General features: G+C 41.4%; 1 protein-coding gene across 1 annotated transcript in view; it reads left to right on the top strand.

The window, feature by feature from the left end:
* Nucleotides 1-27810, top strand: part of PUS10 (pseudouridine synthase 10) — a 372401-nt gene that overhangs the window by 146700 nt on the left and 197891 nt on the right. Inside the window, 1 exon segment of the mRNA XM_053712643.1 lies at nucleotides 11648-11709. Within this exon segment, the coding sequence (XP_053568618.1) occupies nucleotides 11648-11709 (62 nt within the window).

Genomic DNA, 27810 nt, shown 5'->3' with positions numbered 1-27810 from the left:
AATAGCTGTTTAACTTAAGGCAATGCCCTACAAAAGGCCCTTTTAAGGGCTATTGGTAGTTTAGTATTAGATTACGGGGTGTTTTTATTTTGGGGGGGCTTTTTTATTTTCATAGGGATTAGGTAATTTTTTTTATCTTTGATAAGTTGGTTTATTATTTTATGTAATGTTAGACTTAATTTTTTGTAATTTTGGATTAATTTTAAAAAATTTTTTTTAAAGTAATGTTAGGTTTTTTATTTTAATTGTAATTTTAGGATTATTTTAATTTATGTAATGGGGTAAATTTAGGGGGTGTTAGGGGCTTAGTGATTAGTTATTTGCGATATGGGGCATGACGGTTTAGGGGTTAATAGTGTAAATGGCTTGATTGTATTGTGGGGCATGGCAGATTAGGGATTAATAGTTTAAATAGATACTTTGCGATATGGGGGTTGGCGGATTAGGGGTTAATACATTAGTTGTTGCGGTGGGGGGGTCGTGGTTGAGAGCTAGATATTGCGCATGTGTTAAGTGTTTGATATGATTTTAACAGCGAGCGACTGGGAAAATATACGTGCTGCACTTGTATGTGGCGCCGTATATGCGATCGAGTGTAGTGTAAGGTCGGGTTACCATAGTAACCTATTAATGTTTTAGAAATTCGGCATGGAAGCGTTAACACAATGCTAACTTACACCTACACAAAAAGAGCGATCACACGCAAAGCGGAAACCTTTTCAATGGAAACCTGGTACTAAAATGGAGCCGTAAATTACTTTTAGCTGTCGGACGCTTCGGTAGCTTACGGCTCCATTTTCTTCTACAAGATACGATGAGTCCACAGATTTCATCCTTACTTGTGGGATATTATCCTCCTGCTAACAGGAAGTGGCAAAGAGCACCACAGCAGAGCTGTATATATAGCTCCTCCCTTCCCCTCCACCTCCAGTCATTCTTTTGCCTGTGTTATACTAGGAAGAGGTAAAGTGAGGTGTTAGTTTTAGTTTCTTCAATCAAGAAGTTTTTTATTTTAAATGGTACCGGTGAGTACTATTTCCCTCAGGGGGATATGGAAGAAGATTTCTGCCCTGAGGTTGATGATCTTAGCAGCTGTAACTAAGATCCATGTTAGTTCCCACAAGACTTCTGAAGGTAACACAAGAGACATCTTCAGTGTGGAGAACGGTTTCATGCTACAAGCAGCATTGAGGTATGTGCAGTCCTTTATTTCTGAGGAGACTTGATATATCAGAACTGGCTGGCATTTATTTCCCTGTAAGGGAATGGGGTAAGCAGTAGACCTATTATACAGAGGGGTGTTACTGGAGACCTAAAATTTTTACTTTGCTGTTGACATTTTATATTGGGCATTTTATGACACTCGTTTTTTTTATTACATAAGATAACCAGTATGGCTTTGCAGGGATGTGTTTAGGGGTTTACGTTCCACTTAGTTTTTTTTGCAAAACCTCTTCACCATGCAGTTGTTTTTAGGCCTACTCCAACTTCGGCCATAAGGGGCGGGGCTGGTTTTCGCAGCTCAGATGCGCACTTCCTCCTGGCTGTGAAGCAGCAAGCAGTAACTCCGGTTGCTCCTGGACAGTGTTTCTTTGGTCCGGACTGTTGACAAGTCATTTCAAAGTACCCTGGGGGCAGGTAGGCGCCACAGCAGAGCTGTGGCGAGGTGCAGGGGGTATTGTTGTGAAAATTGAGATTATTATTATTTAAGTTAACTTTAGAGGTTAATTTGTCCCCTTGCTAGTGGGGTGCAATAATTTTTGGAGCCATTAATAGGTTTCAGGTAATTTTTAAGGCAAATTAATGTTTTTCAAGCAGTTTTGGAAAAATTGTGCGCTTTTTTATTTTAAATAATCTTTTATTGAGGGACACTGTACCCAAATTTTTTCTTTTGTGATTCAGATAGAGCATGACATTTTAAGCAACATTCTAATTTACTCCGATTATCAAATTTTCTTCATTCTCTTGGTATCTTTATTTGAAATGCAAGAAAGTAAGTTTAGATGCCGGCCCATTTTTGGTGATCAACCTGGGTTGTTCTTGCTGATTGGTGGATAAACTCATCCACCAATAAAAAAGTGCTGTCCAGAGTTCTAAATAAAAAAAAAGCTTAGATGTCTTCTTTTTAAAATAAAGATAGCAAGAGAACGAAGAAAAAGTGATAATAGGAATAAATTAGAAAGTGGCTTAAAATTGCATGCTCTGTCTGAATCATTAAAGAAAAAATTTGGGTTCAGTGTCCCTTTAAGATACATACAATAATGACATAAGGAAATAAGACCAATACAATACAGGTGCAACTGTCATTATGGCACTGATGGCAAAGATACAAGGTTATATAAACAGTCATAAATTGCACAATTAACACATAGGATATTATAAGGTCATATACATTTAGGAACTCATTATTTAATAAAGTAATCAAATAAAGCTTATTAACCAATGGCTAATATACTGGTCCTTTATGGACCAACTGATACAGGCATAGTTACTCTTATAGCTTTGATAGCCATAAAAAAGAGAGAAAGATAACAAAAGCAAAAACAATCGCAACTTAATAATATATTGTGATAGTGCCTAGTGTGGACAAACCATGATAATAGGGTATATTGCCTGATCTACTATCAACCACTACCTCCTTATTTATACCAACAACACTCAAAGAGGGAACATAAAAAAAAAAAATATATATATATATATATATATATATATATAATGGATGGGGGGAGAAAGGGAAGGGAGAGAAATTCTAAGTCTCGGCTGGCCTTATTAACCGATACTGACCATACGGGAATTACCCAATAGTAGCTACCCTTGTGAAAATAGTGAGGGATGCAGACCACCACGTCTACTTGGTTGATTTCCTGTAGAAGTCCCACACACGCCAGATGTTATGATAAAGCTCCATATTACCAGTGTGTTTGGACGTGTATAATTCCATGTCTCTAATATACTCCACTATATCTACAATTTTAGAAAAGGAGGGAGCAGTCTTCTGCTTCCAATCTCTTGCTATTGCCAGCTTTGTGGCTATTAATATGTAAATCAGAAGAGATCTATCAGTAACTGAGAGTTTAGATGTCCCATGGTGGAGAAGTCCTAGAGAAGGACTCATAGGTAGGCTGATATTTAGGTGATGAAGTAGGTTGAAGACCAATCTCCAAAGGTTTTTAACCCCTTAACGACCGAGGACGTGCAGGGTACGTCCTCAAAAAAAAGGCAGTTAACGCCTGAGACCGTACCCTGCACGTCCTCGGTGTGGAAAGCAGCTGGAAGCGATCCTGTTTGCTTCCAGCTGCTTTCCGGTTATTGCAGTGATGCCTCGATATGGAGGCATCCTGCAATAACCTTTTGAAGCCATCCGATGCAGAGAGAGCCACTCTGTGGCCCTCTCTGCACCGGAGATCGGTGGCTTCCTTCGTTGGTGGGTGGGAGCAGTACCGGGAGGCGGGTGGCGGCCATCGATGGCCCTGGAGATGTGGAGGGGGGCGGGATCGTGGGCGGGGATGCCCGGGGGCGCGCATGGGAGGGCGGGGGCGGGCGCGTGCACGGGGAGGGAGCGGGTGGGAACCGCTACACTACAGAAAAAGGTGCAATCAGTTTAAAATAAGTTTAAAAAAAAAACGATCAATGAGGTGGTTGGGGTTTGTGGTGGTGGGGGGGGGGGGGGGGGGTTTGGGGAAGCTACACTACAGAAAAAAAAAAAACTAAGAAAAAAAAGCACTTTTTTGTGTAAGCTGGGTACTGGCAGACAGCTGCCAGTACCCAAGATGGCCCCAATAAGGCAGATAGGGAAGTTTACAGAGCTGTTTTGGGGGGGATCAGGGTGGTTGGAGGCTAAGGGGGGTCCTATACAGCAGAATAATTATTATTTTTTTTTTTAAAAAAAACCTAAACCCCCCAAAAAGCTTTTATTTTAGTACTGGCAGACTTTCTGCCAGTACTTAAGATGGCGGGGACAATTGTGGGGTGGGGGAGGGAAGGGAGCTGTTTGGGAGGGATCAGGGGGTCTGATGTGTCAGGTGGGAGGCTGATCTCTACACTAAAGCTAAAATTAACCCTGCAAGCTCCCTACAAACTTCCTAATTAACCCCTTCACTGCTAGCCATAATACACGTGTGATGCGCAGCAGCATTTTGCGGCCTTCTAATTACCAGAAAGCAACGCCAAAGTCATATATATCTGCTATTTCTGAACAAAGGGGATCCCAGAGAAGCATTTACAACCATTTGTGCCATAATTGCACAAGCTGTTTGTAAATGATTTCAGTGAGAAACCTAAAATTGTGAAAAATTTAACGGTTTTTTTTTTTATTTGATCGCATTTGGCGGTGAAATGGTGGCATGAGATATACCAAAATGGGCCTAGATCATTACTTTGGGTTGTCTACTACACTACACTAAAGCTAAAATTAACCATACAAGCTCCCTACAAGCTCCCTAATTAACCCCTGCACTGCTGGGCATAATACACGTGTGGTGCGCAGCGGCATTTAGCGGCCTTCTAATTACCAAAAAGCAATGCCAAAGCCATATATGTCTGCTATTTCTGAACAAAGGGGATCCCAGAGAAGCATTTACAACCATTTGTGCCATAATTGCACAAGCTGTTTGTAAATAATTTCAGTGAGAAACCGAAAGTTTGTGAAAAAATTTGTGAAAAAGTGAACGATATTTTGTATTTGATCGCATTTGGCGGTGAAATGGTGGCATGAAATATACCAAAATTGGCCTAGATCAATACTTTGGGATGTCTTCTAAAAAAAAAATATATACATGTCAATTGATATTCAGGGATTCCTGAAAGATATTAGTGTTCCAATGTAACTAGCGCTAATTTTGAAAAAAAGTAGTTTGGAAATAGCAAAATGCTATTTATGGCCCTATAGCTTTCAAAAAAAGCAAAGAACATGTAAATATTAGGTATTTCTAAACTCAGGACAAAATTTAGAAACTATTTAGCATGTTTTTTTTTTGGTGGTTGTAGATGTGTAACAGATTTTGGGGGTCAAAGTTAAAAAAAAGTGTGTTTTTTTCCATTTTTTCCTCATATTTTTTTTTTTTTTTATAGTAAATTATAAGATATGATGAAAATAATGGTATTTTTAGAAAGTTAATTTAATGGCGAGAAAAACGGTATATAATATGTGTGGGTACAGTAAATGAGTAAGAGGGAAATTACAGCTAAACACAAACACCGCAAAAATGTAAAAATAGCCTTGGTCCCAAACGGACAGAAAATGGAAAAGTGCTGTGGTCATTAAGGGGTTAATCTTGGGGCATTCCCACCTGATATGTATTGGCGAGCCTAATTTCCCACAACCTCTCCAGCACATAGGTGAGGACTTCTAATAACGATAGAGTACCGTAGGGATAAGGTGCCAACGACAGTAATTTTATAAAATAGTTCTCAAAGGGTTGCACAATGTAGGGTCTTTTTAGCTACCTCCAGCTCCCTGAACCACACAGATGCATCCGAAGTAGAATGTAGTTCTCTTTCCCAAGCTAAATACTGGTTGAGTTTAGCAGGTATCAGCGAGGTAGTCAGGATACGGTAGTGAAAGGAGATAGATCCTTTAAGAGGTCTACCCAACTTCCATCTGTTTTCCCAAGAAGTGTAAGATCTAGGGTTATTTACTCTCATCCCCCATGATGATAAAAGGCTAACGACACAAAACTCAAAATGTAAAGAGTTTGGTAACTTAAACAAACTTATTATCTCTGTATAACTCTGCAACTGGGAGGTCTGCTGCTGCCGCCCATTTTAGGATATGTGTTTCAGCAAGGGAGATCAAGATAGTCCTCACCTTAAATAAAGGTGTAGGGTGTGGGGCCAAGCCTGGTAGCGCTCTTTTTGAGTCCCAATGTTTCAGGGCATCTAACAGAATGGGATGAGTGATGTGCAGTCTAGCTCTCAAGTAAGGAGGAATCCATGGGAGATAGGACAACACCATCCCTTTAGGTAGCCAGTCTTACTCTACTTCCTGCCAACGGAAGCTGGTTGCCGGCATAGACCAGCCCATCAACTGAGAAAGTCGAGCTGCATCATAGTATGCAACAATGCTTGGATAGGATAGGCCACCACTATCTATAGGTTTTTGCATAACTATGGCGTTAATACGCGGTCTCTTCCCCATCCATACATATTCAGAGATCAAACTTTGTAGTTTATTTAAGATATGTCTGGGAACTGTATACGGAATACACCGGAACAGGTAGGTGAGTTTGGGCAAAAATGCCATTTTGACTGCAGCTATCCTACCCGTCCATGAAAGCTCTCTACATTCCCAACCTGGTAAGATAGCTGCAAATTCTGCTAGCCTATCAGTGAAATTAGCTGAGATGACTGTGTTCAAGTCCGGGCTTAGAAAAAAAACCTAGGTGTCTAATTGAGTTATGGGGCCACTGAAAGGGATATTTCCTTTGTAACGAAATAAGAGTCTGAGGGGGGACATGTAGGCACAAAACCTCTGTTTTAGTGAGGTTAAGTTTGTACAAACTATGCTGACTATATGTATTTATAGTCTCAAAAACTGCTTTCATGGAAATTACCGGGTTCGTCAAGAAAAGAGTGACATCATCCGCGAACAACGCGATCTTGTGCTGGGAAAGTCCGAACTGCATACCAGAGATGTCGGGGTTAATCCTAATAGCCTGAGCCAAAGGCTCTATAATTGTGCGCTTTTTATCTCTTAAAGGCACAGTACACGTTTTTCAAAAATGTATTTAAAGCAATAAATAAAGTGTTTAAACGACTTCTGTGGATATTACTAGTCTGTGTAACATGTCTGACATTGAGGAATCTCATTGTTCAATGTGTTTACAAGCTATTGTGGAACCCCCTCTTACATTGTGTACCTCTTGTACTGAAAGGGCCTTACATTGTAAAGACCATATTTTAGGTCAAGAAAGTGTGCCTAAGGATGATTCTCAGTCTGAAGAGAATCAAGATATGCCATCCAATTCTCCCCAAGTGTCACAACCTTTAACGCCCACACAAGCAACGCCAAGTACTTCTAGTGCGTCTGATTCCTTTACTCTGCAGGAGATGGCTGCAGTTATGTCAACTACCCTTACAGAGGTATTATCTAAATTACCAGTGTTACAGGGTAAACGCAGTAGGCCAGGTATTAATGTAAATTCTGAATCCTCTGATGCTTTATTGGCTATTTCCGATGTACCCTCACAGTGTTCTGAGTTGGTGGGTTAGGGAATTGCTGTCTGAGGGAGAGCTTTCAGACTCAGGGAATGTGTTACCTCAGACAGATTCGGACGCTATGTCCTTTAAATTTAAGCTTGAACACCTCCGCCTATTACTTCGGGAGGTTTTAGTGACTCTGGATGATTGTGACCCTATTGTGATACCACCAGAGAAATTGTGTAAGATGGACAAATATCTAGAGGTGCCTACTTACACTGATGTTTTTCCGGTTCCTAAAAGAATTTCGGAAATTATAAAGAAGGAATGGGATAGACCAGGTATACCGTTTTCTCCCCCTCCTAATTTTAAGAAAATGTTTCCCATATCAGACACCGTTCGGGACTCGTGGCAAACGGTCCCTAAGGTAGAGGGAGCTAGATCTACCCTGGCTAAGCGTACAACTATACCCATCGAGGACAGTTGTGCTTTCAAAGACCCTATGGATAAAAAGTTAGAGGGTCTTCTAAAGAAATTATTTATTAATCAGGGTTTACTTTTACAACCTACGGCTTGCATTGTTCCAGTAACTACTGCAGCAGCTTTTTGGTTTGAGGCTCTGGAAGAGTCTCTGAAGGTTGAGACCCCGTTAGATGACATTTTGGAAAGAATTAAGGCTTTTAAGCTAGCTAATTCTTTCATTACTGATGCCGCTTTTCAAATTGCTAAATTAGCTGCGAAAAATGCAGGATTTGCTATTCTAGCGCGTAGAGCGTTATGGCTCAAATCTTGGTCTGCTGATGTGTCATCAAAAACTAAGCTTTTAGCTATTCCTTTTAAAGGTAAGACCCTTTTCGGGCCTGAATTGAAGGTAATCATTTCTGACATTACTGGAGGCAAAGGCCATGCCCTGCTTGGGATAAGTCTGTTAAGATGAGGGGTAAACAAAATAATTTTCGCTCCTTTCGGAATTTTAAAGGAGGACCCTCTGCTTCCTCTTCCTCCACAAAGCAGGAAGGGAATTGTGCCCAATCTAAGTCAGTCTGGAGACCCAACCAGACTTGGAATAAAGGTAAACAATCCAAGAAGCCCGCTGCTGCTACAAAGACAGCATGAAGGGGTGGCCCCCGATCCGGGACTGGATCTAGTAGAGGGCAGACTTTCTTTCTTTGCTCAGGCTTGGGCAAGAGATGTTCAGGACCCCTGGGCGCTGGAAATCGTGACCCACGGGTATCAACTGGAATTCAAGGATTTTCTCCCAAGAGGGAGATTTCATCTTTCTCGATTATCTGTAGACCAGATAAAAAGAGAGGCGTTCTTACACTGTGTAAAAGACCTCTATACCATGGGAGTAATTTGTCCCGTTCCAAAACCGGAACAGGGACAGGGGTTTTACTCAAATCTTTTCGTGGTTCCCAAAAAAGAGGGAACCTTCAGACCCATTTTAGATCTCAAGTGTCTAAACAAATTTCTCAGAGTTCCATCATTCAAGATGGAGACTATACAAACAATTTTACCAATGATCCAGGAGGGTCAATATATGACTACCGTGGACTTGAAGGATGCATAGCTTCATATTCCTATCCACAAGGATCATCATCAGTTTCTAAGGTTTGCCTTCCTGGACAAACATTATCAGTTCGTGGCTCTTCCCTTTGGGTTGGCCACAGCACCCAGAATCTTCACAAAGGTTCTAGGGTCTCTTCTGGCGGTTCTCAGACCGCGGGGCATAACAGTGGCGCCTTATCTGGACGATATTCTGGTCCAGGCGTCAACGTATCAACTGACAAAATCTCACATGGACACAGTGTTGTCTTTCCTGAGAATTCACGGTTGGAAGGTGAACATAGAGAAAAGTTCACTAGTCCCACAGACAAGGGTTCCTTTCTTGGGAACTCTGATAGACTTGGTAGACATGAAAATATTTCTGACGGAGGTCAGAAAATCAAATATTCTAAATACTTGCCGAGCACTTCAGTCCATTCCTCGGCCATCAGTGGCTCAGTGTATGGAGGTAATTGAATTAATGGTAGCGGCAATGGACATCGTTCCGTTTGCTCACTTTCATCTCAGACCACTGCAGCTGTGCATGCTCGGACAGTGGAATGGGGACTATGCGAATTTATCTCCTCAGATAAATCTGGATCAAGAGACCAGAGACTCTCTTCTTTGGTGGTTGTCGCCGGATCATCTGTCCCAGGGGACTTGTTTACGCAGACCCTCGTGGGTGATAGTGACAACGGACGCCAGCCTTCTGGGCTGGGGTGCAGTCTGGAATTCCCTGAAGGCTCAGGGTGTTTGGACTCAGGTGGAGTCTCTACTTCCAATCAATATTCTGGAACTGAGAGCAATATTCAATGCGCTTCAGGCGTGGCCTCAGTTGGCTTCGGCCAAATTCATCAGATTCCAGTCACATCACGACTGTGGCATATATCAATCATCAGGGGGGAACAAGGAGTTCCTTAGCGATGATAGAAGTATCCAAGATAATCCGATGGGCGGAGGCCCACTCTTGCTATCTGTCAGCAATCTACATCCCAGTAGTAGAAAACTGGGAAGCGGATTTTCTAAGTCGACAGACATTTCATCCGGGGAAGTGGGAACTCCACCGGAGGTGTTTGCCTCACTGATTCTCCGATGGGGCAGACTAGAATTGGATTTGATGGCATCTCGACAGAATGCCAAGCTTCAAAGATACGGATCCAGGTCGAGGGATCCTCAGGCCGAACTGATAGATGCCTTGGCAGTACCTTGGTCGCTCAGCCTAGCTTATGTGTTTCCACCGTTTCCTCTCCTTCCACGCGTGATTGCTCGAATCAAACAGGAGAGAGCTTCAGTAATCCTAATCCAGGACTTGGTATGCGGATCTAGTGGACATGTCCTCTCTGCCACCGTGGAAACTTCCTTTGAGACAAGACCTTCTCATTAAAGGACCTTTCCAACATCCAAATCTAATTTCTCTGCAGCTGACTGCATGGAGATTGAACGTTTGATTTTATCGAAGCGAGGATTCTCTGATTCGGTCATCAATACTTTGATACAGGCCAGAAAACCTGTCACTAGTTTGGCAGATGTGCCAGATTTTCAGTCTTTTTGTCAGGCTCTATTTAGAATTAAGCCTGTATTTAGACCTATTACTCCTCCCTGGAGTTTGAATTTAGTTCTTCGTGTTCTTCAAGGGGTTCCGTTTGAACCTATGCATTCCATAGATATTAAATTGTTATCTTGGAAAGTTCTGTTTTTAGTTGCTATTTCCTCTGCTCAAAGAGTTTCTGAGCTTTCAGCGTTACAGTGTGATTAGCCTTATCTCATTTTTCATTCTGATAAGGTGGTTTTACGTACCAAACCTGGATTTCTTCCTAAGGTTGTTTCGAACAAAAATATTAATCAGGATATTGTTGTTCCTTCCTTGTGTCCTAATCCTTCTTCTAAGAAGGAGCGTATGTTGCATAATCTGGACGTGGTCCGTGCCTTAAAGTTTTACTTACAGGCAACTATGGATTTCCGTCAATCATCTTCATTATTCATTGTTTATTGTGGAAAGTGTAGGGGTCAGAAAGCTACGGCTACCTCTCTTTCTTTTTGGCTGAGAAGTATCATCCGCCTGGCATATGAGACTGCTGGACAGCAGCCTCCTGAAAGAATTACGGCTCATTCTACTAGGGCTGTGGCTTCCACATGGGCCTTTAAAAACGATGCATCTGTTGAACAGATTTGTAAGGCTGCGACTTGGTCGTCCCTTCATACTTTTTCCAAATTTTACAAATTTGATACTTTTGCTTCTTCAGAGGCTGTTTTTGGGAGAAAAGTTCTTCAAGCAGTGGTGTCTTCCGTTTAGGTCTCTGTCTTGTCCCTCCCTTTCATCCGTGTCCTGTTGCTTTGGTATTGTATCCCACAAGTAAGGATGAAATCCGTGGACTCGTCGTATCTTGTAGAAGAAAAGGAAATTTATGCTTACCTGATAAATTGATTTCTTCTACGATACGACGAGTCCACGGCCCTCCCTGTCATTTTTAAGACAGATTATTGTTATTATTATTTACAACTTCAGTCACCTCTGCACCTTTTAGCTTTTCCTTTCTCTTCCTATAACCTTTGGTCGAATGACTGGAGGTGGAGGGGAAGGGAAGAGCTATATATACAGCTCTGCTGTGGTGCTCTTTGCCACTTCCTGTTAGCAGGAGGATAATATCCCACAAGTAAGGATGAAATCCGTGGACTCGTCGTATCGTAGAAGAAATCAATTTATCAGGTAAGCATAAATTTCCTTTTTAATGGCTCAATGGAAGCGAGCCCAGACTCTGTGTGCCTAAATAACTTCAGAATACTTTAATTCTTGGGGTTTACTGGAAAATTAAAAGCAATTTACAAGTTACTAAAACTGGCATTATCATTTCTGGTTTCCCCTGTTTTTGGTTTGGTCTCCATCTTGAAAATTTACAAATAACCTTTTATTACTTAACTAGCAGTTTAGTCATCACAAAAATGTATTTTTTGTTTTTATTTTTAGAGCTTATTTGAAGTGTCTGTGATGTTTGCTCACACAGAAACAGATGGGGACTGCCACTTCCTGTAAGTCACATGTAACAGTATCCAAATGATGTCAACTTTCACTTTTGTTTCAGCTCACTGTTTTTGTTATCCATTTCAGTTTGCCAAATGTGCAGGAAGAGGAAAAATAATGTCCTGTTATTTATTTATTTATTTAAAGATAGAAAAATAGCAAGTGTGTTACCAGTGATTAGTCAAATATATTTACAATGTTCAACTGAACTAATGTAATTTTTGTATGACAAAAATAAAGTCATATATGGGTTATATGTCGGATTGTATGATATAAATATTTGATTACCTTTTATTTTTGTTTTATTTTTCATTACTGAAAAAGAGGTTTTGGCCTTGCTAGAATACATTCTTGCCATTGTAGTTTCTGAAAATGTTTTCCATTATATGTTCAGTGTTCTCCACAGGAAGTCGGTGAGGGCAGCGTAATATTCGCAGTGTTAAAACATTTTCTGTTTTTTTAATAAATTTTACTTAAAGTTAATGTAAAGTTTCATGAATGAGTGCCCATTTTTGAAAAATACTTTTAAAAACAGGGCCACTTTCATGTGTTAAACTTTACATTGCAGGGTTTTTTTTTTTTTTTTAATTCTTAGCTTTTTTTTTTTTTTTTTTTTTTTTAGCAAACTTGGACCGGTGATCCTCCACCCGCTTCTCCTGCTGTACTTAGCACTTCAATGACAAAACTGGCTTCCTCCAATCACGGCGTGGCCTCACGAGATGGACGCTCTGGGGTGCACGCCATGATTGGAGGAAGTCGGTTTTGTCATTGCTGAGATAAGTACAGAGGAGCTGTGGTTGGATGATTGCCAGTCCAGGTTTGCTAAAGAAAAAGGTATTTTAAAAAAAATGCTGCAATGTAAAGTTTAATAAATGAAAGTGCCCCTGTTTTTAATAGTATTTTTTAAAAAAATGGGCACTCATTCGTGAAGCTTTACATTCACTTTAAGCTATCCAAAGCACAAATTAATTGTATAATTTAAGCTACATTAATTTATGATAATTTGTGTAAAAAAGATTAGAAAACTTTGAATATTAGCTATTTTTAGCCTAATATGGCTTATATTTTAGCTGGAAGGTCAGTAAAATTAGCCGAGTGGTGTTCTCATTAAATAGATCGTGGGGAGAACACTGATTGTTCTGAGCCATTATGATTGGGGTGTTGAAAGGACATAAAAAATTAGACCATTTTACTTAAACTGTTGCTTGAGAAGAACTAAATGTGTCTAACATAACAATACATTACTAGTCCATAGCTGAGTATTGCCACTGGGCCAATAAGGAGCAACATTTCTGTATAACCACCAATCAATATAGCGCTGCAGAATCTGTTGGCGCTCTACAAATAACCGATAATAATAATCAATACCCATGCTCTGGAGCTGATTTTAACTATGTGTTGTATCCCTTAATAGTGCTTTAATAAAACACTAGCACATTACAGCATTTAAGCCACATTATTAGTACATTATGGACCACAATAATATGTCAGATACTTCAACCTTACACCATTTCATCTGTAAACTATATTGGGGATTGTAAGGGAGCTTTAGATAAACTTTTTATCAAAACATCCAACCTCTTGAAAATCTATTTCCCTATAAGGCTGTGTACATCATAGGGCTATATGTGCCTGTTTAGCTATTAGAAATGTTGCCAATATACCCGGATCATGATTTGATCTGACAATAGTTTATTTTTTAATTGCTGAGCTATTTGTTGTTTGTATTTGTTCATTACAGATGTATTACAATAAAAAAACAAAGTACCTAATTTCTTTTATACAGGTGGTGAGAGTCCACTATCCTTACTATTGGGAACTACTCTTCTCTACCACTAGGAGGAGGGAAAGATTCCTAAACCCCATGAGCTCTATAAAACCCCTCCCACCTCACACAATCTCCTGTCTTTACATTGCCTCCGCTGGAGGTAGTTGAAGAATGAAGATGTGTATTTGATTCTTCAGAGAGAGGGGTTTTCAGTCTATATTATGGCCGGTTTCCCCTCGGGATGTGTATAGGGTATGATCTGTAATTCTTTTCTCCTACATTGGTGTATCCGGTCCACGGCTTCATCCTTAATTGTGGGATATTCTCAATCCCTACAGGAAGTGGCAAAGAGAGCACACAGCAGAGCTGTCCATATAGCTCCCCTCAGGCTCCGTCCCCCCAGTCATTCTCTTTGCCGCTCTGAACAAGTAGCATCTCCACGGGGGTGGTAAAGAGTATGTGGTGTTCGTTGTAGTTTTTATTTCTTCTATCAAGAGTTTGTTATTTTTAAATAGTGCCGGCTTGTACTATTTACTCTACAACAGAAAATGATGAAGATTTCTGTTGAAGAGGAGTATGATTTTAGCACCAGTAACTAAAATCCATTGCTGTTCCCACGCAGGACTGTTGAAACCAGAGAACTTCAGTTGGGGGGAACAGTTTGCAGACTTAACTGCTTCAGGTATGATCAGTCATTTTTCTAACAAGACCAAGTAATGCTAGAAGACTGTCAGATATCCCTTCTGGGATAGGTAAGCCATTTTCTTAGACTCTGTAACAGAATTAAGGCTTATAACTAGGGCTCTATGCTGGTTGACACTATTGTGGGCTAAGTCGATTACTTTTTGCATTGTTTCTGCTATGTATAAAGTGTTTTTCAAACTTGGAAACACTTATGGGGATTTATTTTACGCCTGGCAGTTGTTTAAACACCTAATCTAGTCAGAAAGGCCCCTTCACTCTGGAATGCAGAGGAAGGAAGCCTCATTTTCGCGCCTCAATTGCGCAGTTACTTTTCCCTAGGCAGTTCATGCAGCTTCACGTGGGGAGTCTAGAAGCTTCAGAAAGGACTTCAGGGAGGCTTATTTCTTACTTGAATAACCCCTAAGGAAGGTAAACGCCACAGTAGAGACTGTGGCATGGGACTGTAGTGTTTTTTAACCGGTTAATTGCTGTTATAGCTCCGGTTTGGGCATTTAAGGGTTAATTTGTTTGAAAATTGGTGTGCAATCTTTTCAAAGCTTTAAGACACTGTGGTGAAAATTTCATAAAGATCGTATGTTTATTTGATATTTTTCTGGTGTTTTAGTAATAATGTGTGCACTTTTATTATTTAAAGAGACAGTAATGTTCTGTGTGTTTAGAGGTCAAGGTGGTTCCCCCATTAAACTTATGTGTGAAGTGTGCCATAGCGTCCAAACAGATTAAGGACAGTACTGTCACATTTAAAAATGTAGCCCAAGATGATTCTTTAACTGAAGGTAGTGGGGATAGCTCGCTATCCTCTCCTTCTGTGTCAACACCAGCTTTGCCCGCGCAAGGGATACCTAGTACATCTAGCGCTCCAATGGCTGTTACTATGCAGCAATTAGCAGCAGTAATGGATAATTCTCTAGCAGCTTTTTTATCCAAACTTTTCCTAGAAAGCGTGATTGCTCAGTTTTAAATACAGAAAATGAGCAAGCAGACGCAGAGGATAATTTATCTGTTGTGCCCTCACATCAATCTGAGTTGGCGGTGAGGGAGGGCCTGTCTGAGGGGGAAATTTCTGACACAGGAAAAATTTCTCAGCAGGCAGAGCCTGATACCATAGCATTTAAATTCAAGCTAGAACATCTCCGCGCCCTACTTAAGGAGGTCCTAGCTACACTTGATGATTGTGACCCTTTGGTGATTCCAGAGAAATTGTGCAAAATGGACAAGTTTTTAGAGGTCCCAGTGCACACTGATGCGTTTCCGATACCCAAGAGGGTGGCGGATATAGTGAATAAGGAGTGGGAGAAGCCAGGTGTGCCTTTTGTTCCCCCTCCTATATTTAAGAAAATGTTCCCCATTGTTGACCCCAGAAGGGACGCGTGGCAGACGGTCCCTAAGGTAGAAGGGGCAGTTTCAACGCTAGCTAAGCGCACGACTATACCAATAGAAGACAGTTGCGCTTTCAAAGATCCTATGGATAAAAAATTAGAAGGGTTGCTTAAGAAAATTTTTGTGCAGCAAGGTTTCCTTCTTCAACCAATTTCTTGCATTATTCCTGTCACCGCGGCAGCGTCTTTTTGGTTTGACGAACTAGAAAATTCGCTCCAGAAGGAGACTCCTTATGATGAAGTCATGGACAGAATTCACGCATTGAAGTTGGCTAATTCCTTTATATTAGATGCCGCTTTTCAATTAGCTAAATTAGCGGGGAAAAATTCGGGTTTTGCAATCGTGGCGCGCAGAGCGCTTTGGCTAAAATCTTGGTCGGCGGACGTGTCGTCCAAAACAAAATTGCTTAATATTCCTTTCAAGGGTAAGACCCTATTCGGGCCAGAGTTAAAAGAGATTATTTCGGACATCACTGGGGGAAAGGGCCATGCCCTTCCACAGGATAGACCTTTCAAAGCTAAAAATAAGTCCAATTTTCGTTCCTTTCGCAATTTCGGGAACGGACCGGCTCCTAGACAAGAGGCTAACACATCCCAGCCCAAACCAGCATGGAAACCTTTGCAAGGCTGGAACAAGGGGAAACAGGCCAAAAAGCCTGCTGCTGCTACCAAGACAGCATGAAGAGATAGCCCCCGATCCGGGACCGGATCTGGTAGGGGGCAGACTTTCTCTCTTTGCTCAGGCTTGGGCAAGAGATGTTCCAGACCCCTGGGCTCTAGAAATTGTCTGTCAGGGGTATCTCCTAGAATTCAAGGACCTTCCTCCAAGGGGAAGGTTTCACATGTCTTGCTTGTCTTTAGACCAGATAAAGAGACGGGCATTCTTACATTGCATAGAAGATCTTTCAAAGATGGGAGTGATACACCCAGTTCCAACAGCAGAACAAGGACTGGGTTTTTACTCCAACCTGTTTGTAGTTCCCAAAAAAGAGGATATGTTCAGACCAATTCTGGATTTAAAGATCCTAAACAAATTCCTCAGAGTTCCATCATTCAAAATGGAAACCATTCGGACAATTTTACCAATGATCCAGGAGGGTCAATACATGACTACAGTGGACTTAAAGGATGCGTATCTGCATATTCCTATCCACAAGGATCACCATCAGTTCCTAAGGTTCGCCTTTCTGGACAAACATTATCAGTTTGTGGCTCTTCACAAAGGTGCTGGGGTCCCTTCTATCAGTGCTAAGGCCAAGGGGCATTGCAGTAGCACCTTATCTAGACGACATCTTGATTCAAGCGTCGTCCTTTCACAAAGCAAAGGCTCACACGGATATTGTTCTAGCCTTTCTCAGGTCTCACGGGTGGAAGGTGAACATAGAAAAGAGTTCACTGTCCCCGTTCACAAGGGTTCCCTTCCTGGGAACAATAATAGACTCGGTAGAAATGAAGATCTTTCTGACGGAGGTCAGGAAGTTAAAACTTTTAAACACTTGTCGAGTTCTTCAATCCATTCCTCAACCCTCCATAGCTCAGTGCATGGAGGTAATAGGACTAATGGTTGCGGCAATGGACGTGGTTCCCTTTGCTCAAATTCATTTAAGACCACTGCAACTGTGCATGCTCAAACAGTGGAATGGGGATTATGCAGATTTGTCTCCCCAGATACAAATGGACCAGAAAACCAGAGACTCACTCCTCTGGTGGTTGTCTCAGGATCACCTGTCTCAGGGAATGAGTTTCCGCAGACCAGAGTGGATCATTGTCACGACCGACGCCAGTCTCTTAGGCTGGGGTGTGGTCTGGGAGTCCCTGAAAGCACAGGGTTTTTGGTCTCGGGAAGAATCTCTTCTCCCGATAAACATTTTGGAATTGAGAGCGATATTCAATGCGCTCCAGGCATGGCCTCAACTAGTGGAGGCCAAATTCATCAGATTTCAGTCGGACAACATGACGACTGTAGCGTACATCAATCATCAGGGAGGAACAAAGAGTTCCCTGGCGATGAGGGAGGTATCCAAGATCATCAAATGGGCGGAGGATACTCCTGCCATCTATCAGCAATTCACATCCCAGGAGTGGACAACTGGGAAGCGGATTATCTGAGTCGTCAGACTTTCCATCCGGGGGAGTGGGAACTTCACCCGGAGGTTTTTGCCCAGTTAACTCAACTATGGGGCCTTCCAGATCTGGATCTGATGGCGTCACGTCAGAACTCCAAGGTTCCACGTTACGGGTCCAGGTCCAGGGATCCCAAGGCGACATTGATAGATTCCTTAGTGGCGCCTTGGTCGTTGAATCTGGCTTATGTCTTTCCACCGTTTCCTCTTCTCCCAGGATAATAGCCAGGATCAAACAGGAGAAGGCTTCAGTAATTCTAATAGCCCCTGCGTGGCCACGCAGGACTTGGTATGCAGACCTGGTGAATATGTCATCGGCTCCACCATGGAAGCTACCTTTAAGACAGGACCTTTTAGTCCAAGGTCCATTCGAACATCTAAACCTAGTTTCTCTGCAGCTGACTGCTTGGAGATTGAACGCTTGATTCTAGCTAAGCGTGGGTTCTCGGAATCTGTTATAGATACTCTGGTTCAGGCCAGAAAGCCTGTAACCAGGAAAATTTACCATAAGATATGGCAGAAATATCTTTGTTGGTGTGAATCCAAGGGTTACTCGTGGAGTAAAATTAGGATTCCCAGGATATTGTCTTTTCTCCAAGAAGGATTGGAGAAAGGATTGTCAGCCAGTTCCTTAAAGGGACAGATATCTGCTTTGTCTATTCTGTTACACAAGCGTCTGGCAGAAGTACCAGATGTTCAAGCGTTTGTACAGGCTTTAGTCAGGATCAAACCTGTTTACAGACCGGTGGCTCCTCCATGGAGTCTAAATTTAGTTCTTTCAGTTCTTTAAGGGGTTCCGTTTGAACCTCTACATTCCATAGATATTAAGTTATTATCTTGGAAAGTTTTGTTTTTGGTTGCTATTTCTTCTGCTAGAAGAGTTTCTGAATTGTCTGCTTTGCAGTATAATTCACCCTATCTGGTGTTTCATACAGATAAGGTCGTTTTACGTACCAAGCCTGGTTTTCTTCCAAAGGTGGTTTCCAATAGGAATATTAACCAGGAAATAGTTGTTCCTTCTCTGTGTCCTAATCCAATTTCAAAAAAGGAACGTCTGTTACACAATCTAGATGTGGTTCGTGCTTTAAAATTCTATCTAGAAGCAACAAAAGATTTCAGACAAACATCATCCTTGTTTGTCGTTTATTCTGGTTAGAGGAGAGGTCAGAAAGCAACTGCTACCTCTCTTTCCTTCTGGACCGGATACACCGTAGGAGAAAGAAATTCATCAGGTAAACATAAATTCTGTTTTTTCATCAAATGGGAAATTTTCATAAACCCTCTATAATTGGTCACAGGGACTTGTCTTTTGCCTCCCTTTATGGATCTACAATATACTCCTATTCCTTAAACCTCTGCTGATATGTTTTAGTACTGGTTTGGCTGTTTGCTGCGTGATTGCTAGTGGACGAGTGTCTATTGTTAAGTATCTTTTTATTATATTTAGACACTCATTTAGCTATGTTTTGGGCACTTTTTATAGTTATTTATATATTTACTAATATATATATATATATATGGCCATGGGATTGTTCCTTTTCACTATTCCCTTGCAGTTTTTTTGGTGCGCTTAGTTTGTTGTGCATCAGCCCCTAGTTTATTCACGCCGGGGTAACATTTGTCGATTTATCGCACGTCTCTTTAGTCTTTTATTTATAGTTTATCTGTGCCAGTATACGCCCATCGGATTACGGCATGTTTCTTTAATCTTTTTTTAGTTTACCCGCTCGTCCGTTAGCACGCCAAGTTTTGACACGAAAAATCTCCATTTTAGTTGTCAGTTTGTTCATGTGTTTGGAGGAGAGTTTTTTCTGTCCTCTGTTTTAATATTAATTTATCCTGCTATGTTTTGTTGTTCGGATTAGCGTGCATTGTACCTGTTAATCTTTTTTTGTAAATGCTGCTTAGGAAGGGGGTAAGTGGTTTCCATTCCGCAAGGGTTTTTAAGGGTGTTTAAGTGTTTATTGCATTGATTTGCCATATGCTATAATAGAGCTGCAGGATTTTCTCCCTAAATCTACCCATGAAACTGAGTCTCCTTAACACCTTTCTACTATTATTATGTGTGCTTATTGTAAGAGAGCTGAAGTGCCTTCTCCAGCTCATTTATATGGCTCATGTTTATATTTGTTAATGCAATCCGAACAATCTTATGCTGCTTCTCTGGATACTAATGCACCTACTGTTTGTTCATTACAAGATAATGCTGATGTAATGTCTCCTACCATGAAAAATGTTATCAAGGCTGCAGTTTCTGAAGTGTTAGTTGCTCTCCTGCCTTCAAACAAGCGTAAAAGGTCAATTCAGATTTTACCTTCTAAAAGTGCTATGTGCCGTTTGACCAGGGATACTGTTTTGTCTTCAGATGGTGAAGTTTCCTTTGGGGATGAGGATCGCTTATCTGATGTTGAACCTGATATTCCTCTCTTTTGTTTAAAGTTGAACATATTTGTTTTTTTTTTAAAGGAGGTCTTAATTACTTTCGGGGTTAAAAAGCCTAAAGTTTCTGATGATAAAACTTGTAATCATTAAAATTCAGTTTATAAAACAGTTGTTAATCTCCTTGAGGTTGTTCCCTGTGCCTGATGCTGTCTCTGACATGATTTCTAGGGAATGATCTAAGCCAGGTAATACTTTTACTCCTTCTGCAAGGTTTAAAAAGTTATATCCTTTACCTGCTGCTAATTTAGATTTATGGGAAACCGTTCCAAAAGAGAATGGCGCCATTATCACTCTGGCTAAACACACTACTATTGCTTTATTTGACAGTACTTATTTTAAGGACCCTTTAGACAGGAAGTTAGAATATTTTTGTAGAAGGGCCTTTTTAGTTACAGGTTATCTTGTCAGGCCAGCTATTTCTATTGCTGATGTAATTGCTGCTTCTACTTACTGATTGTCTAGTCTTTCAGAGCAGTATTCCATTGACTCTGCTAGTGCAAATCTATTGGGTTTGCTTCAGAGTGCCAATTCTTTTCTTTGTAATGCTGTATTTGATATGATGAACACACCCTGTCAAAAGCATGTATTTGGCAGTCCTTGGTGTATTAATGTAGATTATTGTCTCTTTCCTTTCAGGGAAAGAAGTTATTTGGTTCTGATTTAAATTCTAGTATTCCTACTGTTACATGGAGGTAAATGGGCTTTTCTTCCTCAGGACAGAAAGTCTGGAGGGAAGTCCAAAGTTTCTAATCGTTTACGTTTCTTCAGAATAAGGAACAGAAAGCTGACTCCTCTGCTCAAAAGCAAAGTTCCTCTGGTTCAGTCTGGAGACTTAATGCTAACTGGAAAAAAATCAAAGCAGGGTAAGAAATCTATCCCTACTAACAAAACTGTACAAAAGGTGTGGCCAACGATCCAGAAGTTCTGGTAGGTGGCAGATTTAGCCTCTTTCAGGAGGCTTAGTTTCAATCTGTTCCAGATCCCTGGGTTCAGAATATTGTTTCTCAGGGATATGAAATAGGATTCAGAACAAGGCCTCCCAGTCCTAGGTCTCATGATTTCATTTCCCTCTGTTCGGTTTCACATGAGGCCTCTTCAGCTTTGTATGCTGTGTCAATGGTGCAGGGATTATACTCAGCTGTCTCAAAGGATATTTTTGGATCCCAGTACAAGTCAATCTGTAACTTGGTGGCAGGATCATCTGTTTATTATTCAGGGGGCTTTTTTGTTCACCCTACCTGGACTGTGATCACTACAGATGCGAGTCTCTCATGTTGGGGGGCTGTTTGGGGTTCTCTGAGAGCACAGGGAGTTTGGGATCCTCAGGAGGCGAGGTTACCAATCAATGTTCTAGAACTCTGTGCAATTTTTAGGGCCCTTCAAGCTTGGTCTCTGTTGAAAAGGGAGTCTCATCTCTGTTTCCAGACAGACAATGTTAAAGCAGTACCTTATATCAACCATCAGTGGGTAACTCGCAGTTCCCTGGCAATGAGGGGAGATGTCTCGGATTCTCTCATGGGCATAAGTCAATTCTTCTCTAGTCTCTGCAATACATATTCCAGGAGTGAACAACTGGGAGGCAAACTTTCTCAGTCATCAATCTCTACACCAGGATGTGTTCAATCAGATTGTGGATCTTTGGGGTCTCCCAGAAATAGATCTGATGGCCTCTAGTTTGAACAACAAACTTCCCAGGTACTTTTCGTCGTCCAGGGATCCTCAGGAAGAGTTAGTGGATGCTCTAGTAGTTCCTTGGTCTTTTAAGCCTGCTTATCTGTTTCTGTCTCTGATTCTTCTTCCCAGAGGGATTTCCAAGATAAGGCTAGAGAAGTTGTCTATAATCCTGAATGCTCCAGCTTGGCATCACAGGATTTGGTATGCGAATCTGGTTCAGATGTCTAGTTGCCCTGCTTGGCCGCTTCTTCTGCAAACAGACCTTCTGTTCCAAGATTTTTCCATCCAGTTTTCAAGCCTCTAAACTTGATGGAAAGTAAATTTATGCTTACCTGATAAATTAATTTATTTTACGATATGACGAGTCCACGGATTTCATCCTTACTTGTGGGATATTAACCTCCTGCTAACAGGAAACGGCAAAGAGCACCACAGCAGAGCTGTATATATAGCCCCTCCCTTCCCCTCCACTCATTCGGCCGAAGGTATAGGAAGAGAAAAGGAAAGGCTAAAAAGGTGCAGGGGTGACTGAAGTTTACAAAAAATAAAATAAATCTTTCTTAAAATAACAGGGTGGGCCGTGGACTCGTCATATCATAAAAGAAATTAATTTATCAGGTAAGCATAAATTTACTTTTCTTTTACAAAGATATGACGAGTCCACGGATTTCATCCTTACTTGTGGGAAACCAATACCAAAGCAATAGGACACGGATGAAAGGGAGGAACAAGACATGAACCTAAACGGAAGGCACCACTGCTTGAAGAACCTTTCTCCCAAAAATAGCCTCAGAAGAAGCAAAAGTATCAAATTTGTAAAATTTGGAAAAAGTATGAAGGGACGACCAAGTCGCAGCCTTACAAATCTGTTCAACAGAAGCATCGCTTTTAAAAGCCCATGTAGAAGCCACAGCCATAGTAGAATGAGCCGTAATTCTTTCAGGAGGCTGCTGTCCAGCAGTCTCATATGCCAGGCGGATGATACTTGTTAGCCAAAAAGAAAGAGAGGTAGCCGTAGCTTTCTGACCCCTATGCTTTCCAGAATAAACAATGAATAATGAAGATGATTGACGGAAATCCTTAGTTGCCTGTAAGTAAAACTTTAAGGCACGGACCACATCCAAATTATGCAACATATGCTCCTTCTTTGAAGAAGGGTTAGGACATAAGGAAGGAACTACAATTTCCTGATTAATATTCTTATTTGAAACAACCTTAGGAAGGAATCCAGGTTTGGTACTTAACACCACCTTATCAGAATGAAAAATGAGATAAGGAGAATCACACTGTAGCGCTGAAAGCTCAGAAACTCTTCGAGCAGAAGAAATAGCAGCTAAAAACAGAACTTTCCAAGATAACAATTTGATATCCATGGAATGCATGGTTCAAACGGAACCCCTTGAAGAACTCGAAGAACTAAATTCAAACTCCAAGGAGGAGTAATGGGTCTAAATACAGGCTTAATTCTAGATAGAGCCTGACAAAAAGACTGAACATCTGGCACATCTGCCAAACGTTTGTGAAACAGAATTGACAAAGCAGAAATTTGTCCCTTTAAGGAACTTGCTGATAACCCTTTCTCCAATCCTTCTTGGAGAAAAGACAAAATCCTAGGAATCCTAACTTTACTCCATGAGTAACCTTGGATTCACACCAATAAAGATATTTACGCCATATCAGATTTTTCTAGTGACAGGCTTTCTAGCCTGTATCAAAGTATTGATAACCGAATCAGAGAATCCTCGCTTCGATAAAATCAAGCGTTCAATCTCTACGCAGTCAGCTGCAGAAAAATTAGATTTGGATGTTGGAATGGACCTTGATTGAGGAGGTCCTGTCTCAATGGAAGTTTCTACGGTGGCAGAGAGGACATGTCCACTAGATCCGCATACCAAGTTCTGCGTGGCCACGCAGGCGCTATCCGGATCACTGAAGCTCTCTCCTGTTTGATTCGAGCAATCACGCGTGGGAGGAGAGGAAACGGTGGAAACACAAGCTAGGCTGAACAACCAAGGCACTGCCAAGGCATCTATCAGTTCGGCCTGAGGATCCCTTGACCGGGATCCGTATCTTGGAAGCTTGGCATTCTGTCGAGATGCCGGCAGATCCAATTCCGGTCTGCCCCATCTGAGAATCAATGAGGCAAGTACCTCCGGGTGAAGTTCCCACTCCCCCGGATGAAAAGTCTGTCGACTTAGAAAATCCGCTTCCCAGTTCTCTACTCCTGGGATGTAGATCGCTGACAGATAACAAGAGTGGGCCTCTGCCCAATGGATTATCTTAGATACTTCTATCATCGCTAAGGAACTCCTTGTTCCCCCCTGATGATTGATATATGCCACAGTCATGATGTTGTTCCGACTGGAATCTGATGAATGTGGCCGAAGCCAACTGAGGCTACGCCTGAAGCGCATTGAAAATTGCTCTCAGTTCCAGAATATTGATTGGAAGTAGAGACTTCACCTGAGTCCAAACACCGTGAGCCTTCAGGGAGTTCCAAACTGCACCCCAGCCCAGAAGACTGGCATCCGTTGTCACTATCACCCACGAGGGTCTTCGGAAACAAGTCCCCTGGGACAGATGATCCGGCGACAACCACCAAAGAAGAGAGTTTCTGGTCTCTTGATCCAGATTTATCTGAGGAGATAAATCCGCATAATCCCCATTCCACTGTCCGAGCATGCATGGTTGCAGTGGTCTGAGATGAAAGCAAGCAAACGGAACGATGTTCATTGCCGCTACCATTAATCCACTTACCTCCAAACACTGAGCCACTGATGACCGAGGAATGGACTGAAGCTCTCGGCAAGTATTTAGAATCTTTGATTTTCTGACCTCTGTTATATTTTCATGGCTACCGAGTCAGAGTTCCCAAGAAAGGAACCCTTGTCTGTGGAACAAGTGAACTCTTCTCTATGTTCACCTTCCAACCGTGGGTTCTCAGGAAAGACAACACTATGTCTGTATGAGATTTTGCCAGTTGATATGTTGACGCCTGAATTAGAATATCGTCCAGATAAGGCGCCACTGCTATGCCTCGCGGTCTGAGAACCGCCAAAAGAGACCCTAAAACCTTTGTGAAGATTCTGGGTACTGTGGCCAACCCGAAGGGAAGAGCCACAAACTGATAATGTTTGTCCAGGATGGCAAACCTTAGAAACTGATGATGATCCTTGTGGATAGGAATATGAAGGTAAGCATCCTTCAAGTCCACGTTAGTCATAAATTGACCTTCCTGAATCATTGATAAAATTGTTCGTATAGTCTCCATGTTGAACGATGGGACTCTGAGAAATTTGTTTAGACACTTGAGGTCTAAGATAGGTCTGAAAGTTCCCTCTTTTTTTGGAACCACCAATAGATTTGAGCAAAACCACTGTCCTTGTTCTGATTTTGGAACTGGACAAATTACTCCCATGGTAACAAGGTCTTTTACACAGCGTAAGAACGCCTCTCTTTTTATCTGGTCTGCAGATAATCTTGAAAGATGAAACCTTCCTCTTGGGAGAAAATCCTTGAAATCCAACTGATAACCGTGGGTCACTATTTCTAGTGCCCAGGGATCCTGAACATTTCTTACCCAAGCCTGGGCAAAGAAAGAAAGTCTGCCCCCTAATAGATCCGGTCCTGGATTGGGGGCCACCCCTTCATGCTGTCTTTGTAGCAGCAGCGGGCTTCTTGGATCGTTTACCTTTATTCCAATTCTGGTTGGGTCTCCAGACTGACTTAGATTGGGTAAAATTCCCTTTCTGCTTTGAGGAGGAAGAGGAAGCAGAAGGTCCTCCCTTAAAATTCCGAAAAGGAACGAAAATTATTCTGTTTACCCCTCATCTTAACAGACTTATACTGAGGTAGGGCAGGGCCTTTACCTCCTGTATTGTCAGAAATGATTTCCTTCAATTCTGGCCCGAAAAGGGTCTTACCTTTTAAAAGGAATAGCTAAAAGCTTATGTTTTGATGACACATCAGCAGACCAAGATTTGAGCCACAACGCTCTATGCGCTAAAATAGCAAATCCTGCATTTTTCGCCGCTAATTTAGCAATTTGAAAAGCGGCATCAGTAATAAAAGAATTAGCCAGCTTGAGAGCCTTAATTCTATCTAAGATATCATCTAATGGGTCTCAACCTTAAGACACTCTTCTAGAGCCTCAAACCAAAAAGCTGCTGCAGTAGTTACTGGAACAATGCAAGCCGTAGGTTGTAAAAGAAACCCCTGATTAACAAATAATTTCTTTAGTAGACCCTCTAACTTATTATCCATAGGGTCTTTGAAAGCACAACTGTCCTCAATGGGTATAGTTGTACGCTTAGCTAGGGTAGATATAGCTCCTTCCACCTTAGGGACCGTCTGCCATAAGTCCCGAATGGTGTCTGATATGGGAAACATTTTCTTAAAATTAGGAGGGGGAGAAAACGGTATACCTGGTCTATCCCATTCCTTTCTTATAATTTCCGAAATTCTCTTAGGAACCGGAAAAACATCAGTGTAAATAGGTACTTCTAGATATTTATCCATTTTACACAATTTCTCTGGTGGAATTACAATAGGGTCACAATCATCCAGAGTCGCTAAAACCTCCCTAAGCAACAAGCGGAGGTGTTCAAGCTTAAATTTAATGGACATAGCGTCCGAATCTGTCTGAGGTAATACATTCCCTGAATCTGAAATTTCACCCTCGGACAGTAATTCCCTGACCCCCAATTCAGAACACTGTGAGGGTACATCGGAAATAGCTAAAAAAAAAAGCATCAGAGGATTCAGTATTTACATTAATACCTGACCTACTGCGTTTACCCTGCAACACTGGTAATTTACATAATACCTATGTAAGGGTAGTTGACATAACTGCAGCCATCTCCTGCAGAGTAAAAGAATTAGGCGCACTAGAAGTACTTGGCGTCGCTTGTGTGGGCGTTAAAGGTTGTGACACTTGGGGAGAATTGGATGGCATATCCTGATTCTCTTCAGACTGAGAATCATCCTTAGGCACACTTTCCTGACCTAATATATGGTCTTTACAATGTAAGGCTCTTTCATTATAAGAGTTACAGAATATTAGAGGGGGTTGCACAATAGCTTCTAAACACATAGAACAATGAGATTCAGATTTCTCAATGTCAGACATGTTGAACAGACTAGTAATAACCACAAAAGTCGTTTAAACATTTATTGCTTAAAATAAACTTTAGAAAAAACGTGTACTGCGCCTTTAAGAAAGAAAAAGTGAACAATTTTTCCAAAATGCTTAAATAACGTTAAATTAACTCCAAATTTAACTTTAAAATCGTTGGTTCGTCCAAAAATTACTGCACCCAGAAGTAAGTGCAGAAATAAGGCCTTTAAAGTACTTAGATCAACAATTTGTCAATTTACAGTAAAAAATACCTCCTGCACCTCGCCACAGCTCTACTGTGGCACCTACCTGCCCTCAGGGTACTTTGAAACAACTTTCCAACACTCCAGACCAGCTTGCACAGTCCAGGAGCCACCGGAGTTACAGCTTGCTGCTGCCTAGCCTGAAGGAAGTACGCATCTGAGCGAGCAAAAATAGGCCCCGCCCCTTAAGTTCAATGCCGGATTAGGCCCAAACACAGCCGCATGGGAAAGCGGTTTTACACCTAAGTTATACACAACACAGTATAACCCCTCAACACACCATTAAACAAATAGGTTTTAATGCCAAAAATAAAAACGTAATGTATCGTTTTTCTTTGCCTCTCCCATGTCACATAATGCCCATATAAAGTCAACCATTTATAAATAAAATCTAAGTCCAGTAATACCCCTCTTGTTAAAATAGGATTACTGCTTACCCCATTCCCATACAGGGAAATAAACGCCAGCCAGTTCTGACATACCAAGTCTTCTCAGAATAAAAAGGCTGCACATACCTTAATGCTGCTTGTAGCATGAAACCGGTCTCCACACTGAAGATGTCTCATGGTTACCTTCAGAAGTCTTGTGGGAACCAGCATGGATCTTAGTTACAACTGCTAAGATCATCAACCTCAGGGC

The sequence above is a fragment of the Bombina bombina genome, chromosome 4, assembly GCF_027579735.1.
Source record: "Bombina bombina isolate aBomBom1 chromosome 4, aBomBom1.pri, whole genome shotgun sequence".
Taxonomy (NCBI): Eukaryota; Metazoa; Chordata; class Amphibia; order Anura; family Bombinatoridae; genus Bombina; species Bombina bombina.
This window is presented reverse-complemented; position numbering and strand designations above follow the sequence as displayed.